The 14,717-nt window shown below is 36.7% G+C and overlaps 1 protein-coding gene across 1 annotated transcript; it reads left to right on the top strand.

The window, feature by feature from the left end:
* The first annotated feature begins 2,457 nt into the window (after positions 1–2,457).
* arsh (arylsulfatase H) lies at positions 2,458–12,936 on the top strand. The gene is made up of 11 exons (XM_028024159.1): positions 2,458–2,538; positions 3,013–3,168; positions 3,928–4,049; positions 4,169–4,291; positions 5,335–5,537; positions 6,166–6,386; positions 7,201–7,337; positions 7,559–7,696; positions 7,779–7,938; positions 8,184–8,305; positions 11,489–12,936. The coding sequence occupies exons 2-11, from the start codon at positions 3,020–3,022 to the stop codon at positions 11,887–11,889; spliced, it is 1,776 nt and encodes a 591-aa protein (XP_027879960.1). The 5' UTR covers positions 2,458–2,538; positions 3,013–3,019; the 3' UTR covers positions 11,890–12,936.
* The last annotated feature ends 1,781 nt before the right edge of the window (positions 12,937–14,717 follow it).

Below are 14,717 nucleotides of genomic sequence, written 5' to 3'. Positions count from 1 at the left end.
TTTGTTAAGTAATTTTAATAACTTTTCAACTGCATATTTTATTTACTCAGGTTGTCCATGTCTGATATAAAATTGCTTTTGGTGATCTAAAATATTTAAATGTGTCAAAAGTGAGAAAAATCTAAATCTGATAATATCAAGGCATTATATTGCAAAAATCCAGTTTGTTACTGTGAACTCACACCACTATATGCACCTTTTCATAATAACTGAACCTGATATATCTGTCAGGTTCAGAAAAGTTATGCAGAACTGGAAAGCTCTATCCGAGACTCTGCAGACTCTAAACATGGTTAAACAAGCTAATTTTAAGCACAAGATTATTTTACTATGAGTTGATAAGGACAAACCCTTGAACTGTCTGTCAGTTGTTGGCTGTCCCTTAACTTAATTGTTATTTTATTTTTATAGGTCTCAGCTGAACTTTTGCTTAATGTTTATTAGAAAATTATAGCATGACAATGTGGACCTTCTTTGGAACACACATTACACACTTCTTGGAAGCCTGTCATAATGTTGCTAAGGCATGCACCCCAAGGACAATAATGGTAAAAATTGATCCGTGCATACAAACGGTTTATGACTAAGGCTTTGCAAAGCCAATATAATCCTGCGCACAAACTCTTGAGGAAAAATTTATTGATGTAAAGTTTGTACTTGTGTATGAATGTTTCTTCTTGTTTTTCGACTTTTACAGCGCCTTCAAGGTGTCAAAATGTTTATAGACTTCATGAGGAATAAAAAAAAACTGAACCACAAAGAGATCTGAATAAAAGAGTTGGAATGTCAGGTACTTCTAGATGGAAACTCACACATAACAAGTGCAGGTTCTGTGAATGATTTATGGTGACAGGCCTATAAAGATTCACTTGATTAGAGCCTTAGAAACGAAGTGTGGGAACCTGCTTGAGGTTCAACTTGCACAACACAAGCACTGTTGATGCCTTTACATGTGCACATATTTATTTCATACCCTGAAGCTGTTGCACCCACACAAAACCACCCCTTCTAACCAAGTACTAGGAGTGCAAGCAGAAACCTGGTGATGACTAATAGATTTGCTTTGATTACAAATAATTGAGGCTGAATTTTCTGACTCATGCTGAATTAAAGAAGACGGGTTTGGTTATCTATGTCTGTTAAATAAACTGACTCATATAAATACAGATAAATCTTTCTTACAATGATCAAATTATACTAGCAGTGCCAATTCATATTGTCTGTCTTTGTCTCAGAAAATGGATCATATGTTGGGATACTGTTGACAAGACATTTATGTTATGTTTGAATCTCTCAGAAACAGTTTGGTGTTCTCTGTCTTCAAAGCACTAACAAAAAGCTCAGGCTGTTAAACTTGTTCGACAGCTTGACATGGAAGTGATCAAACTGCAAGTTGCTAAGAAAGGCCAGGCTGTTTTATTAGTGGCTTTTTGTCTGGTTTATTTGGTTTGGCATCGTACATATTCCTCTTGGCAGTACTATAAGATCCTGAATATTCTGTTCTACCTCTGCTCTGTTTTTGAACACCTTTTTTCCTTCCACTCTACTTTCTTCTGATATGAATGGATTTGGTACGTTGTGAACAGTAAGCGTCTTATATGTGTAAGTTTACATATGAGTGACAGCTGATTGTGATACCCAAAACAAACATTTTTTTATTATTTAAATTATGTTTTATTAATCTTTTATAATATTTTAATTGTCAGTTGTTTTTTTTTACTTATAGGCCATAATTATTGAAATTACCTGAAATTGATTATAAAAAATATCATTCTATGTCTAAGATTTTTTTAAAGAATATGACTGTACTTTTTCTTATTGAATAATTGAAATGAATGTAACTTTTCAATAATATTCTAATTACTGAGGTGCAAATCATTTAAATTCAGGTTTACATTGATCTATAAAGACAGGAAGTTATATAATGTTTTAAGGACGATTAAAGTGATGTCAAGGAGGCATTGTACCTTAAAGAAATTTTCAACCAGAGATAAATAATAAACACACTAGTGGAAATATGCCAAAAGACAGTCACTAATTATAAGAAGGGTTTGATTGCTGTATCTTAAACTATCAAGATGTATTTTTTGCAAAGGAAGTCTCATTATTTTATATCAAGAACAAACTTTTTGTCGGATGAAAATACTGCGCATCCCTATGACCACAAATGTAATATACTTTCTTGCACTACTGCCATTTTCTTTCTAATAACAATACTATTCCTCAAAACTAGTACTTAGCTAATTTTCGTAGGCTCTGATTATTATTTTGTCTATTAGCAACACAGCTGTGAAAACAACATTTAAATTAAACGTTTCTGTAATCTCTTCATTGTTTTAACCTTTTATTTGTTGTATTTTAAAACTCTGACGACATCTTGACGCAGTGCATAAGGGTGTATCGTCGTGGCGCATGAGCTACATGTTTTACGGGAGCCTGAAATGTGTTGTGCGTTGGTGATATTTATTACTGTAAACTCCTGGAGGCGGGACCTGAGCAAAGCAGGAACAGCTTTGAGCGTAGAGTAGGTTTATTGAGGTGAGTTTAAATTCCGAGGAGTTTAAATGCATTTTAACGTTGCAGTTAATCAGGAGACATTCCGTTTTATCCACCCACGTTACGGCTTGCATTTAATTGGGGCACATTTGCTCTAAGAGCCGTGCGGACTCTGCAAGAGCTCATACTTCAAATAGTGTTTTATAACTGTGTCTGAATCTGGGCACTCCTTCCTTACATAAGAAGTGTTCAGATTCACTTTATATGTAGGGATTACGCAACAACATGCAGTCTTTAAAAGATTCCCGTAATAATTTCCACTTGAGAGGCAAAACAAAATCACTTGCAGAATGGCTAGTTAATGCAATGTGTTTTGACAACATAAAAATGTAAATAAAATAACTTTTCTTGCAAAATATAAAAGTTCATGTCAATCAAACTAACACGGCGCAACTTTTGGTAAATAGTTACGCCGAAGAAATAGGAGTAATAGCTACATGACTGCCTTCTGCTCAGGTCTGCCATGCTGGCACCTCTTCTTCTTTCCCTGCTCCTGGCATCAGGAAGTGATGTCAAAGGGGAGGTGGAGGACAAGAAGCCCAACTTTGTCCTCATGATGGTGGACGACCTCGGGATTGGGGACATAGGATGCTATGGCAATGATACCATCAGGTAAACCATACACAATCCATATTTTTGATGTCCTTAGTAGAGATCTGTGAATTTGAAAAATGTTAGAAAAATCTTTTAAAGAATGAAATGTATTCATGATAAGAACCTCACAAGTAAGTGTGGCTGACTGAAGCTGTTTTTATTTTAATATAATATACATATTTAAATTGATCAGAGTAGCTTTGATGTAGCTGTTTTTTTTTTTTTTTTCAAAATTGGAAAGACAAGAAAAAATATAACTTAGATAAAACAGATTTTCATCTAAACTTGCCCATATTTACAGAAAATGTTTAAAACAACTAAAACTGTGACAAAGCTACTCTTCAAAATGGAACAGAGAGAAAAACATGAGATTTAGGTAAGAGTTCACTAAGCTTCCTAAATCAGGAAATGACTGTACAAGTAAAAAGCCACTCACCTGCACTTCCCATATGAAAAATATGAAAAAAATCTGGAAAACCCGGAACTGTAATAAACAAGGATATATGAAGAGGCAAGTTTATACTGTCATCTTTCACAGTGAGTACAACGATAAGAAATTGAAAAAACAAATCTTCTGCACATTTTTCAATTAAAGAGTATGCTGCTTCAGAAAGATAACAAATTACCAAGGCTGCCAGTAACAGTTGGATTAGCTGTGCGTAATTATCTCTGGTCTTAGTACCACGTTTTCTAAAACAATTGTATAATACAAAATCATATTTGTATTATACTACTTTTTATATTACTCTTTACTTTTATTTTTTACTTTTCCTGTAGAACTCCCAACATAGACAGACTGGCTTCAGAGGGAGTAAAACTGACCCAGTACATTGCAGCAGCTCCTCTCTGCACTCCAAGCCGGGCCGCTGTGATGACAGGCCGTTATCCACTTCGTTCAGGTAAATGATCTCCTACTTAGGGCCAAACATTTACATGATAATGTGTAGTTAAATCTGCCACATCCAAGGTTCCATCAGTTTTTATTTAACTTGTTTTTGCGTTCATATGTGTTGACCAGGGATGGCTGGCACAGGCCGTGTCCAGGTAGTGTTGTTTCTCGGAGGTTCAGGGGGACTTCCACCTAATGAGACCACCTTTGCTAAGAGGCTGCAGAAACAGGGATACACCACCGGCCTAGTTGGTAAGAGGCGATCAGGTTTGACTCAGAACTTTTCCAACATACTTTTATTAAAAATTTAATTGACAATTCACAAATCAGTGACATTACCTCCATCCTTTGTAGAAATTTCGCTTCTGCTATTTTCTTTATATGTGGATTAGATTCACACATGAAGACTGCACTAAATTCATGGCGATTCAAACCCTCTCTCAAGTAAAGCAAATGAGAGCAATTTGAACTTGCTATTGCATAAGCGCAACGTTGTACTTAGCAGAGGTAAAAAATGAGAACGAGATGGAGAGTTATTTTTATTTAATAGAATAGAATAGAATAGAATTTATTGTCCCTCCTAGATAAAATTTTAGGTGTCCCATCAGTGAAATATGGAAACATTCAAATTCAGACAAAGACAAAATATTATAAAAAATAAGGGAACATTTGCAACAAAAGAAAAAATACAGTACATTTGTTTAAAATAGCACACTCAAGTTCCATGAAATGTGCAATTGAGTAGGATAGTTTTAAAAATATACAAACTTTGTTTGTATACAATATGCAAACTTTGTTTGTATATCTGTGCTCAGTAACACAACGCCACACTATTTACAAAAATCTATGAGTTCTAAAATCCACACCCTCACAGATTTTTGTCACAGAGTTAATTTATTTTGTCACTTTTAATGAACCCACTGTGAAACAGGTGCTGAAGTCTCCTATAATTCTTGCATTTCCTGCATCAAACCACCAACTTTCAGTAGACAGTATTTTTCTCTCCAGTCTTCATAGAGCAAATAGCAGCGGCCTTTTAGAATGCTACCCTTGATGAATTTGCCCAGGAGGGTGTATCTGTATTTTTTCATTTTTGTTCAGTCTTATGCCCATGTGTGATGACACATAAGGAAAGACATTTTAAAGAACGTAGTAGGATCTGCTGAATTTTGCAATCAAACCAGTCCAAATTATGCATGATGAAAGGTCTGAAGATTTATGTAGTGATGTGGACTCTTTGCTCATTTTTATCTTTACATTAATAGCATTCTGTTTTTAATCTTGTGCTCCTGCAGGTAAATGGCACCTGGGTGTGAACTGTGAATCCAGAGGTGATCACTGTCATCACCCAAACCAGCATGGTTTCAGCTATTTCTATGGCCTGCCATTCACCCTTTTTAATGACTGCGTTCCTGGGGAGGGCAGCGATGTGCTGGTAGATCTTAGGCTTGCACTCCAACATCTAACCCTACTACTTGGACTGGGACTTCTTACAATGGTGGGTGTGACATTGTCTTGGTTTTATTTTTCTTTCCCCACATTTATAAGAAACAGATATGGTTGGTTTTTTTGCTAGACAAAAAGGAACACATTAAAAAAAAAAAACAGTTGTTGTGTTATTAAGTCAAAAGCTTAGCAACTCATGTAATCATTCAGACAAGTGCCAAAGGGTTTGAGAAGCAGATTGAAAACAGAAACTCCGGTTGTGAAACTCAGTTGCATGAGTCAGAGACTCACATTAAGGAAAAAACCCAATGTTGAACTGAAATTCAGAGGAACTGGCAAGGAAAGTTGCCTGTGGAACAGATAGAAACCAGCTGTTCCACAGGTAGAGCAAAGGGAACAGCACTTGAAGCAAAAAATGTAAATGAAAAGAAAGCATATTCATAGAAGCCTTTAAGAGTGACAGCCACGTTGAGTATTTTCTATTGATAATTGAAAAAAGGAAACAGGTTTAGTAAGAACATTTAAACTATTAATATCTAATGCCATGAATCTCAAAGTCACAACTCTGTAACATGAGATGTGTCTATATATCTCAATATACTAAAATCAAACTGTAACATAAAAACTGTTTGTAAAAGAGTCAATACATTTGTGTGTGTTCGATCCATATGTCTTTTCAGGTGTGTGTCCGTCTCTCTGGGCTCCTTGAAGTTAGCCTTTGGCTACTGGTGCTACTTTTCTTTGTCAGTATAGTAGCAGCAGCTGTGTGGTATGTCCCCTTTGGGTTTCTTCAAACCTGGAACTGCATCATTATGAGGAACCAAGATGTGATAGAACAGCCCATGACAGTGGAGACACTGCCCCAGAGACTGCTGGCGGAAGCACAAAATTTTATAAAGAGGTAAGGTAAGCATGTCGGTGCAAAATAATGAGCGGCTCTGTCCTTTTTTCCTCACAGAAAGTCTCAAAACTCACAGGTACGCCAAATGTGTCTTTAATTTAGTTTTGTGAAACACATTGTATTATAAACCTGGCGGTTTATACTCACAGGTACGCCAAATTTGACTTTTAGTTTTGTGAAACACATTGTATTATAAGTCTGGCGGGCCACCACGCTTTACTTGTTCCCCCACCAGGCTAAGCATTGCTTATTTTTTAAAGTCTTTTTAAAATGTTTGCATTTTTTAAGACTTTGTAGTTGGTGTTCAGGTATTAATTTTACAATCTTTCAGTAACACATATTTATCAAGTGATATTTTCAAATTTCCTGTCAACTTTAAACATTTTTTAACTCAAAAACACGACGGGGCCGCTGGATGAATGACTGCCCTAGCGCCCAACCACCGGGCTTAGCAAGTAGCTGGAATGAAGCAACAGGAAGTTATCACCCCAGTTAGTAAATTATTTTAGTTCACTTGAGAATTTGGCATAATTGCAACTTATTTTGCTAATCTTGTCCACATTATTATGTATGTCCATCTAAATTGTTTGTTATAAACATCAGTTAAGGTAAGTAAGGGCTGGATCTAAAAAAAAAATGTACGTTGAAGAACAGGAGGAAGATTCCACAAGCACCACCTATTATTGGCATTAGTTTATTGATGTTTACGGCTGACTTAGAAAAAGACACAGATAATTTGTGACATGTCAACAGTATGAGTAATGGTTAAAGAGATGTTATGCCTGAGAACATCTCTGACTCATTTCCTCTTTAGGAATGCTGATCATCCGTTCCTCCTCTTCTTCTCTTTGGCTCATATCCACACGCCTCTGTTCACAACGCCTGCCTTTGCTGGGAAGAGCCGCCATGGTCGCTATGGTGACAACCTAGAAGAAGTGGACTGGATCATTGGTAAGTCAAAAGGCGTAAACCTAATATGTTAATAAGTGCAAATCTTGTGTTAGACCTCAGTAGGCAGGAATGTTTTATTTTACTTAAGGAGTTCATAACTGACTAAAAGCATAAAATTTCAATAAATGTAAAGTTTTAAAGAGTGGAAAAGGGAAAGAATGAGTGGCCTTTTACTGTGTTATCTCAGATCATTGTATCTCACCAACCTATACTGTTTTCAGGTAAAATAACGGAAACTGTGGATTCACTTGGCCTAGCCAACAATACCTTCATGCATTTTACTTCAGACCATGGTGGGCATTTAGAAGATTCTGATTCTCGTATCGGCCAGAAAGGAGGCTGGAACAGTATATATAAAGGTCAGTCATATGTCAGGGTGATTTTGATTGATGACACTCCCACACATATTTGTGTAATTTCTGCCTTTTGTCTCATCTCCAGGTGGGAAGGCGATGGGGGGCTGGGAAGGGGGCATCAGGGTGCCTGGTATTTTTCGCTGGCCTGGCAGACTGGCAGCAGGAAGAGTAGTTGATGAGCCTATAAGCCTCATGGATCTCTACCCCACCCTGAAATACTTAGCCAAGGACACCCAGCCAGATAGGTACAGACCAATACTTTATAATATGACACTTTTGTAATCTTCAACAGCTCGTCTAGCCAGAAAACAAAGAGAGAAAATGTGAACTAAATCTCACTTGAATTCCTTTACCGTAAAACACAGGTGCACACACTATACATGGGAGGTCATCAAGATTTTTGTCACAGAATCTTCACATACAACAAATCTGAGTTGTTCCTCATGCATTCCTCATAGTCCTCTCTTCTCTTACTCTGACTCTTTCTCAGACATTTAGATGGCTATAACCTCATGCCACTGCTGGAAGGGAAAGCTGCACGATCAAAGCATGAATTCATGTTCCACTACTGCGGTGGGTACCTGAATGCGGTACGGTGGCACCCAACTGATAGTAAGTTCACACACGCAGAAACAGAAATGTGTTCAGCTATTCAGCAGATGTATATTTTCAGATTTAATGAGGCATGAAATATTTCCATGAGACAGAAATGAAACAGATCTTATCATGACTGTTTTATGATGTGTGGCTTTTCACTAAAGAATGACAGAAAAAAAACAGAAAATGACAGAAAAAAACACAACAAAGTTGAGACATTTCATTGTCTTAGAATCCACATGTTGAACATAACATATGGTAATGTTATGTTAAATGGTAAATAGAGATGTATATGTCTGACTTTTGTAGGTAATTTTGACTTTTGTAGTTAAATTTTAACTTTTGTAATTAAATTCTATTCTCCGGTAAGGTTTTTCTGTGTCAATACATATTTTTTTGTACAGCTGTAATGAGAGTTAAGACAACATTTATGTAAAAAAAATATTTTCTGCCCTGTGTCTTCATTAATTATCTACAGCTGGAACAGTGGTGACATCAACTGTGTGAGAAAACTGAATCTACAAGAGAGCTTTACTTATTTTAAAACTTTATTATTTGAAAACAGAAAAAGTATAAGCTGACATGTCTTGTGCATCCTGAATTAGCAACTACTATAGTGACCATTGGAAATAAGAGAAGTGTCCCAGTATACGTACTCCATTGAGAATCTGAGCTTTCCTAAAAGGTTCCATCATTTCCTGTTTCATAACAGGAAGAGGTTGACAGGATAAACCAGAAGAACATTGCTGAACTAGAAAATTCCTGAAGAAATTTAACCGGGGCCTGCCAAAGTGTGCCCGTCGGTTTGGACCCAGCGTTCTGATGCTAGAAATTAGCATCGATGCTAAAGAAAGCTGCAAAGTAATCAATAGCATGTGGAGATTGACAAGAATGTTTACTAACATGGACTTGCACCATTCAGTATGATAAAGTAAGTGTATCAGCTAAAATTAGCAGAAATGCTAATGCTAGCGTGATTGCTGTCAGTAGCATGTGGGACATCACTAGGATGTTTTCTATAATGGACTTACTCCATTCAGTAGACTAAACATGGCTAATAAGTCAAATAAATAGCTTATAGCTTATATAAGCTAAAATGCTAATGCTAATGAACTGCCTTGCTGCGCAAGGCAGTTCCCTGACCTGAGAGAAAAAGATAATGCAGAATAATATTATTGCACCGCCTGCGGCGGTGCACTAACCTCAGGGGCATGTTGAGGCTTTTATTTTGAAATTTTTGTTAAGCTTAATTTCAAAGGTCCAAACTAATCCCATGTCTAATAGTCATTGGGTTAAATCAGTTATTTATTGCTCAAAAGAGCAATTACCTAATGTAAGATTTCTCAAGGCTTTTATTTTGAAATTTTTGTTAAGCTTCATTTCAAAGTGCCAAACTAATCCCATGTGTAACAATTGCTGGGTTAAATCAGTTATATAATGCTCAAAAGAGCAATTATCTGATGTAAAAATTGTCAAGGCTTTTATTTTGAAATTTTTGTTAAGCTTAATTTTAAATTGCCACACTAATCCCATGTGTAACAGTGCTTTGGATAAAAAAGTCACATAAAGTCAAAAAGAGCAATTATCTGATGTAAAAATATTCAAGGCTTTTATTTTGAAATTTTCAGTAAGCTTCATTTTAAATTGCCACACTAATCCCATGTGTAACAATGGTTGGGTAAAATCAGTTATATAATGCCCAAAACACAAGTAGTTCTAAAGGCCAGCTCAGTCCTCCTCTGTAGTAACTGACAGTTCCTCCATGTTGTAGTTCTGACATTCAGCTCAGACCTCTTTTGTAGGCACTCAGTGTCCGCCATGTTGTAGTTCTAACCTTCAGTCATTGTAGTTCTAAAGAGCAGTTCAGAGAGGCAGACTAAATTCTATGTCTATTTTGAGTCTAACTGACACTGTTTTGTGTCAGTTAGACTTTTGTTTTGAGTTAAATTTGGCTCGTTTTTTGTTAATTATGTCGCCACAGTTACTCGAAATGCCAACAAAAATAATAGCTCCCCTCACGGGATTGAGCCTCACGTTTTGATATATATATTGTGAGGGGGCATGCAGCGGTACGAGCCGCATTAACGGTAGTAGGAAGCGGCAGTTATTTTGAGGTGTAGAACAATAGGTGCCTGCCCATAGCAATGCATAGGGAAGAAATCCCTATGCATTGCTATGGGCAGGCCCCAACTAGATTCAGCCTTCCTGTTTTCTGCTGAAAGTTTTGTTCTCTCTTACTTTCATGCAGCCCCAATACACAATAGACGCCTTTCAATATGTGAAAGAAAATAGATCCCACATGTAGGTAGATTTGCATTTCATTTTTCTTTCTCTCACCTGGTTTGCGATATCTTGCTGAAACAGAAAATATCTAAGAATGAGTCTTCTACACTTGACTACATCCATACACCAACCCAGCTTTAAACTTCTCCACCACTTTGTCCCTTATTTGTCCAGTCTGTTCGTTGATCATCATGATGCTGTTTGCGTTGTTGTCTAACAAGCTGTTGTTCTTTTTCTCCTTAAATTACAAATGAATATGGACTGTATGTAACCATTTGGTGATGCTCCGAAGGTCGTTTTATTTAGGGGTATAAATGTAAGAGGTGCCAAATACACATAAAAGCCACATTTTTCAAATATGTACCTGTTAAAAATATGAATTAATTTTCTTTCCACTTATTGATTTTACACTAATATGTTCTAATCTATATCAAATAACGGCAATAATGTATCACTGCTTGTTTCAGCCTATATTAGACTCTTCTGCTATTGTTAGTGCAATATCACCTTTTGATTCTCTAGCAACAGAAATCCATCTCCAACCAAGTTTTTTTTTTTCTTTTTTTTTTTTTAAAGATTTGAATCGGGTTTTGTTGTCAGACTTGGCTCTCTGGTTCTTTTGGTGAACTGCTGCTAACATTTACTAGGGATTTGTTTTCAATATTGTTATTGCCCAAACTGCCTGTTACAACAAGTTCCTACTTGTCAAGTTTTTTCTCTTTCCTGCTTCCTGGGTTTAGTGCCACATTATTTTTTATTTTGATGTTTCCAAATAAAAGAATTGACATCAAACAAAACATTGGACAGGCCTGTTTCCACTGGTGATGTGTGACGTTCTTGGCAAAACATTATGCAAATATGTGATGGTGAAGAAATCACTAAGTGTTTCTGGCTTTTGTTGTGTGTCTCTGTTAGGTAACTCCATCTTCAAGGTGCATTTTTTCACGCCAAACTTCTTTCCGCCGGGCGCTGGGGGGTGCTATGACACTAAGGTTTGCCTGTGTCATGGCCAACATGTGACCCACCATAACCCACCGCTGCTGTATGACATTTTCCACGACCCTTCAGAGTCCCGACAACTGACCCCTGAGACTGAGCCTCGATACGCTGAAATCCTCCAGCAGATTGCCAAAGCCGTAGAGAAACATAAGAGCACCTTTCCAAGTAAAGAGGGATTTGATGATGTTCAAGTTCAGACCAACACAATTCAAAACCAAATGAGCTGGGAAAAGATTTTGTGGAAACCCTGGCTGCAGCCATGCTGTGGGACCTTCCCTTTTTGTGGGTGCAAGGAAGACAAAAACATTTATAAATAGGTTTCAGGTTAGTGAAGTTTTTCCTTGTTGACATATGTCTGCAGGTTTACTGTGTGATGGTTTAACAAAGGATGGAAATAATAATAATAATAATAATTCTTATTTTATTGTTATTTGACAAAAGTGAACCATGTATTTGGAATTTGAGAATTTCAGGGTGTGCAATTATTCTGTATGGAAGCTTATTGATTTGATCAATAAGCTTCCTTGTACCATGTTGTTTTTCCTATCAATTTGTTTTAGAAATAATGTGATTATGAGTATGTTTCTATCAGTAAGATAAATTAAGAAAAATAATAATATAATTAAAAAAGAGAGTAATTTAAATGTGAAACAAAATGTAAACAGAATAAGTCAAATTGCGTTGATATGAACGAAGCAATTTAAAGTACTGTGCTAAACAGTCAGTTTTTATACTGTGTAAATCATTTAGTTTATCCAGAGAAACTCCTTTTAGTTTGTATTTTGTGGAGTACTTATTCTTATCCAGCAACCCAGAACAGGAACATTTAGTTTATATACTTCACCCAGAACAGGAATCAAACATATTAGTTAGAACAAAAAGATCCAGAGAAACTCCAATTAGTTTGTACAGAGAAACACCTGGTGTACTTATTCTGCTAATCAACCCAGAACAGGAACATTTAGTTTTAAACTGCATTCAGCACAGATCAGGAATTAGAACAAAATCCAGAGAAACGTCTATCTCTGGATTCTCTATAGGATCTCCACATATATTGTGGAGTACTTATTCTTATTTATTAGAGAATTCTATTCCTAATAGTTCATAATTGTGAAGTACTTTTATTGGTTTTTTTGCTTCTGTTTTTTGTTTGTTTGTATTTCTTCTAATTCATGTAAAGCGCTTTGAACTACATTGTTGCTGAAAAGGTGCTGTATAAATAAAATTACCTTACCTAAAAGGATATTTTCCCACATTTTGTTGCAAGTCAGGCTCATCCCCATTGTACAGAATGTTTTTTTAATGCTCATGAAATAAAAACTGCATTTTATACTTGTTTGTAAATTTATAAAAGAATAAATAAATAACAGTGCAATGTACTCTTGTGTTTATTACCTAGTTTTAGCTAACCCTAAAAGTTCTCAAGTTAAGACAACTCTATTTGTTTTCCTCTGCTGAAGCTGTGAAGCATAAACCAGGCTGAGTAAGAATAGCTATCAACTCTTCTGATAGATGCTCTACTGAACTGACATCTGTAAGAATATGGATGTCTTTTTTCCAAAAGTCAACCCTGTGTTGTGCTGATAGTCATTGCTATGATGACTTTGTCTTTGCTGGGAACATTTATAATGAAGGATTACTTGGTGGTTTGATTTCTCTAAGGCATGCTGCTGGACGTTCTGCTTAAAACTTGATATTTGGTTCTTTTTCCTGGGCTCATAGATCTTTACTAGAGAGCAGGTCATTTTAGATCCTGATATATTATGAACATGAGCTTTGGAGGTTTTTGAAGTTTCTTTAGCACTTAAATATTTTAAAGTGATGTTTTATTACAACATTATTTTTAATGCCAGATTGTTTGTGCTAAGCCATTTTACAAAAAAGCATAGGTCCTGCCAAGCATTTTGTGAAATGAAAGTAGTTAACTCCTTGCACCATTAGGGGGCAAAGTCAGACTGTGGTTAAAACGATGAATGGTTCTACAGTGTCTTAAGGTAGGAAAAGAAAATGCCAAAATGAGACTGGAATTCTGTCTGATGATGAATATGATAACAAAATAAGCATTGGTTTGCATCTTTTTTGCAAGAAAAATAATTCACATTCAGCCACTGTAGAACAATGCTGCATTTTCCAGCATTCTAAGTTTTCTATTCGGTGTTCTTTATTTGTTCTGCACCATTTTCTTTATGCTCCTTCCTCACCGTCTCTTTTGACCTCTGACTTCATAACCTTCTCCTCTTTTCTGCAGCGGACACCATAATACTTTTATCTCTTCTTTTCACTCGCAACCCGTCATTAAGATCAAGTGCACAAAGTCTGCTTTACTGAATTAAACCAGTGCCAGGCAGGGGGATTGAAGGGGAACTGACCTACTTTGACATGCTTTAATAATAAAACACTATGAAATACAGTGTGAACTCCTTCATCATAGGTGTCATCACCATTTGTTATCACCCTTATCATCATCATCATTGTTTCCCCTCCAGCCATGGCAGGCAGTCCCAACATCAAAGTTAGCAAAAGCAGCATCTGATAATTTCCCTTCCTCCTCTTTTTACTGTTCTTCAAACTCATTTTTGCTTCTCCTCCTAATTTTTGTCCTTCCCCTGCAGAAAGTGCTCATGTCGTAAGTGAGGAGACAAATTTCATCATCATCATCACCACCGTAATTGCTGCCATCACAGATGTAGTGTTTATTCCCGCCCCCCACCTGCCTTCCCCCAGCAGTGTCCCGTACATCAAACACTCTGCGAGTTCATTACAGTAGCCACTCCATTATGTCCCTAACTGTAAATCATGCAGTCAAGCATACATAACGACATTTGGCTGTACATCAGAGTTAATGATGGCTGGTTGGGTAGAATGTTTCTGGCCGTAGATCATGTCACACAGGAGGGCTACTGTGTGCACATGTAAAGCATGGTCATGTGCATGGGGCCCAGACAAGCGCACATTCATGAACGAGCATTCATGCACATTCATGTGCACAGTATATCATTCTGAGCAGTTCGGTGGTTTTCTGTAAAGGTCAGTGTTTCACAGGGTGCCGTAAAGCATTTTTAGAACCCAGTGTTTGTCATATGTAAACACACACCACCTTGGAAATGGAGGACTGAGGCATGAGCGCGTAAACATGCTGGAGATT

The sequence above is a fragment of the Xiphophorus couchianus genome, chromosome 7, assembly GCF_001444195.1.
Source record: "Xiphophorus couchianus chromosome 7, X_couchianus-1.0, whole genome shotgun sequence".
NCBI lineage: Eukaryota > Metazoa > Chordata > Actinopteri > Cyprinodontiformes > Poeciliidae > Xiphophorus > Xiphophorus couchianus.
This window is presented reverse-complemented; position numbering and strand designations above follow the sequence as displayed.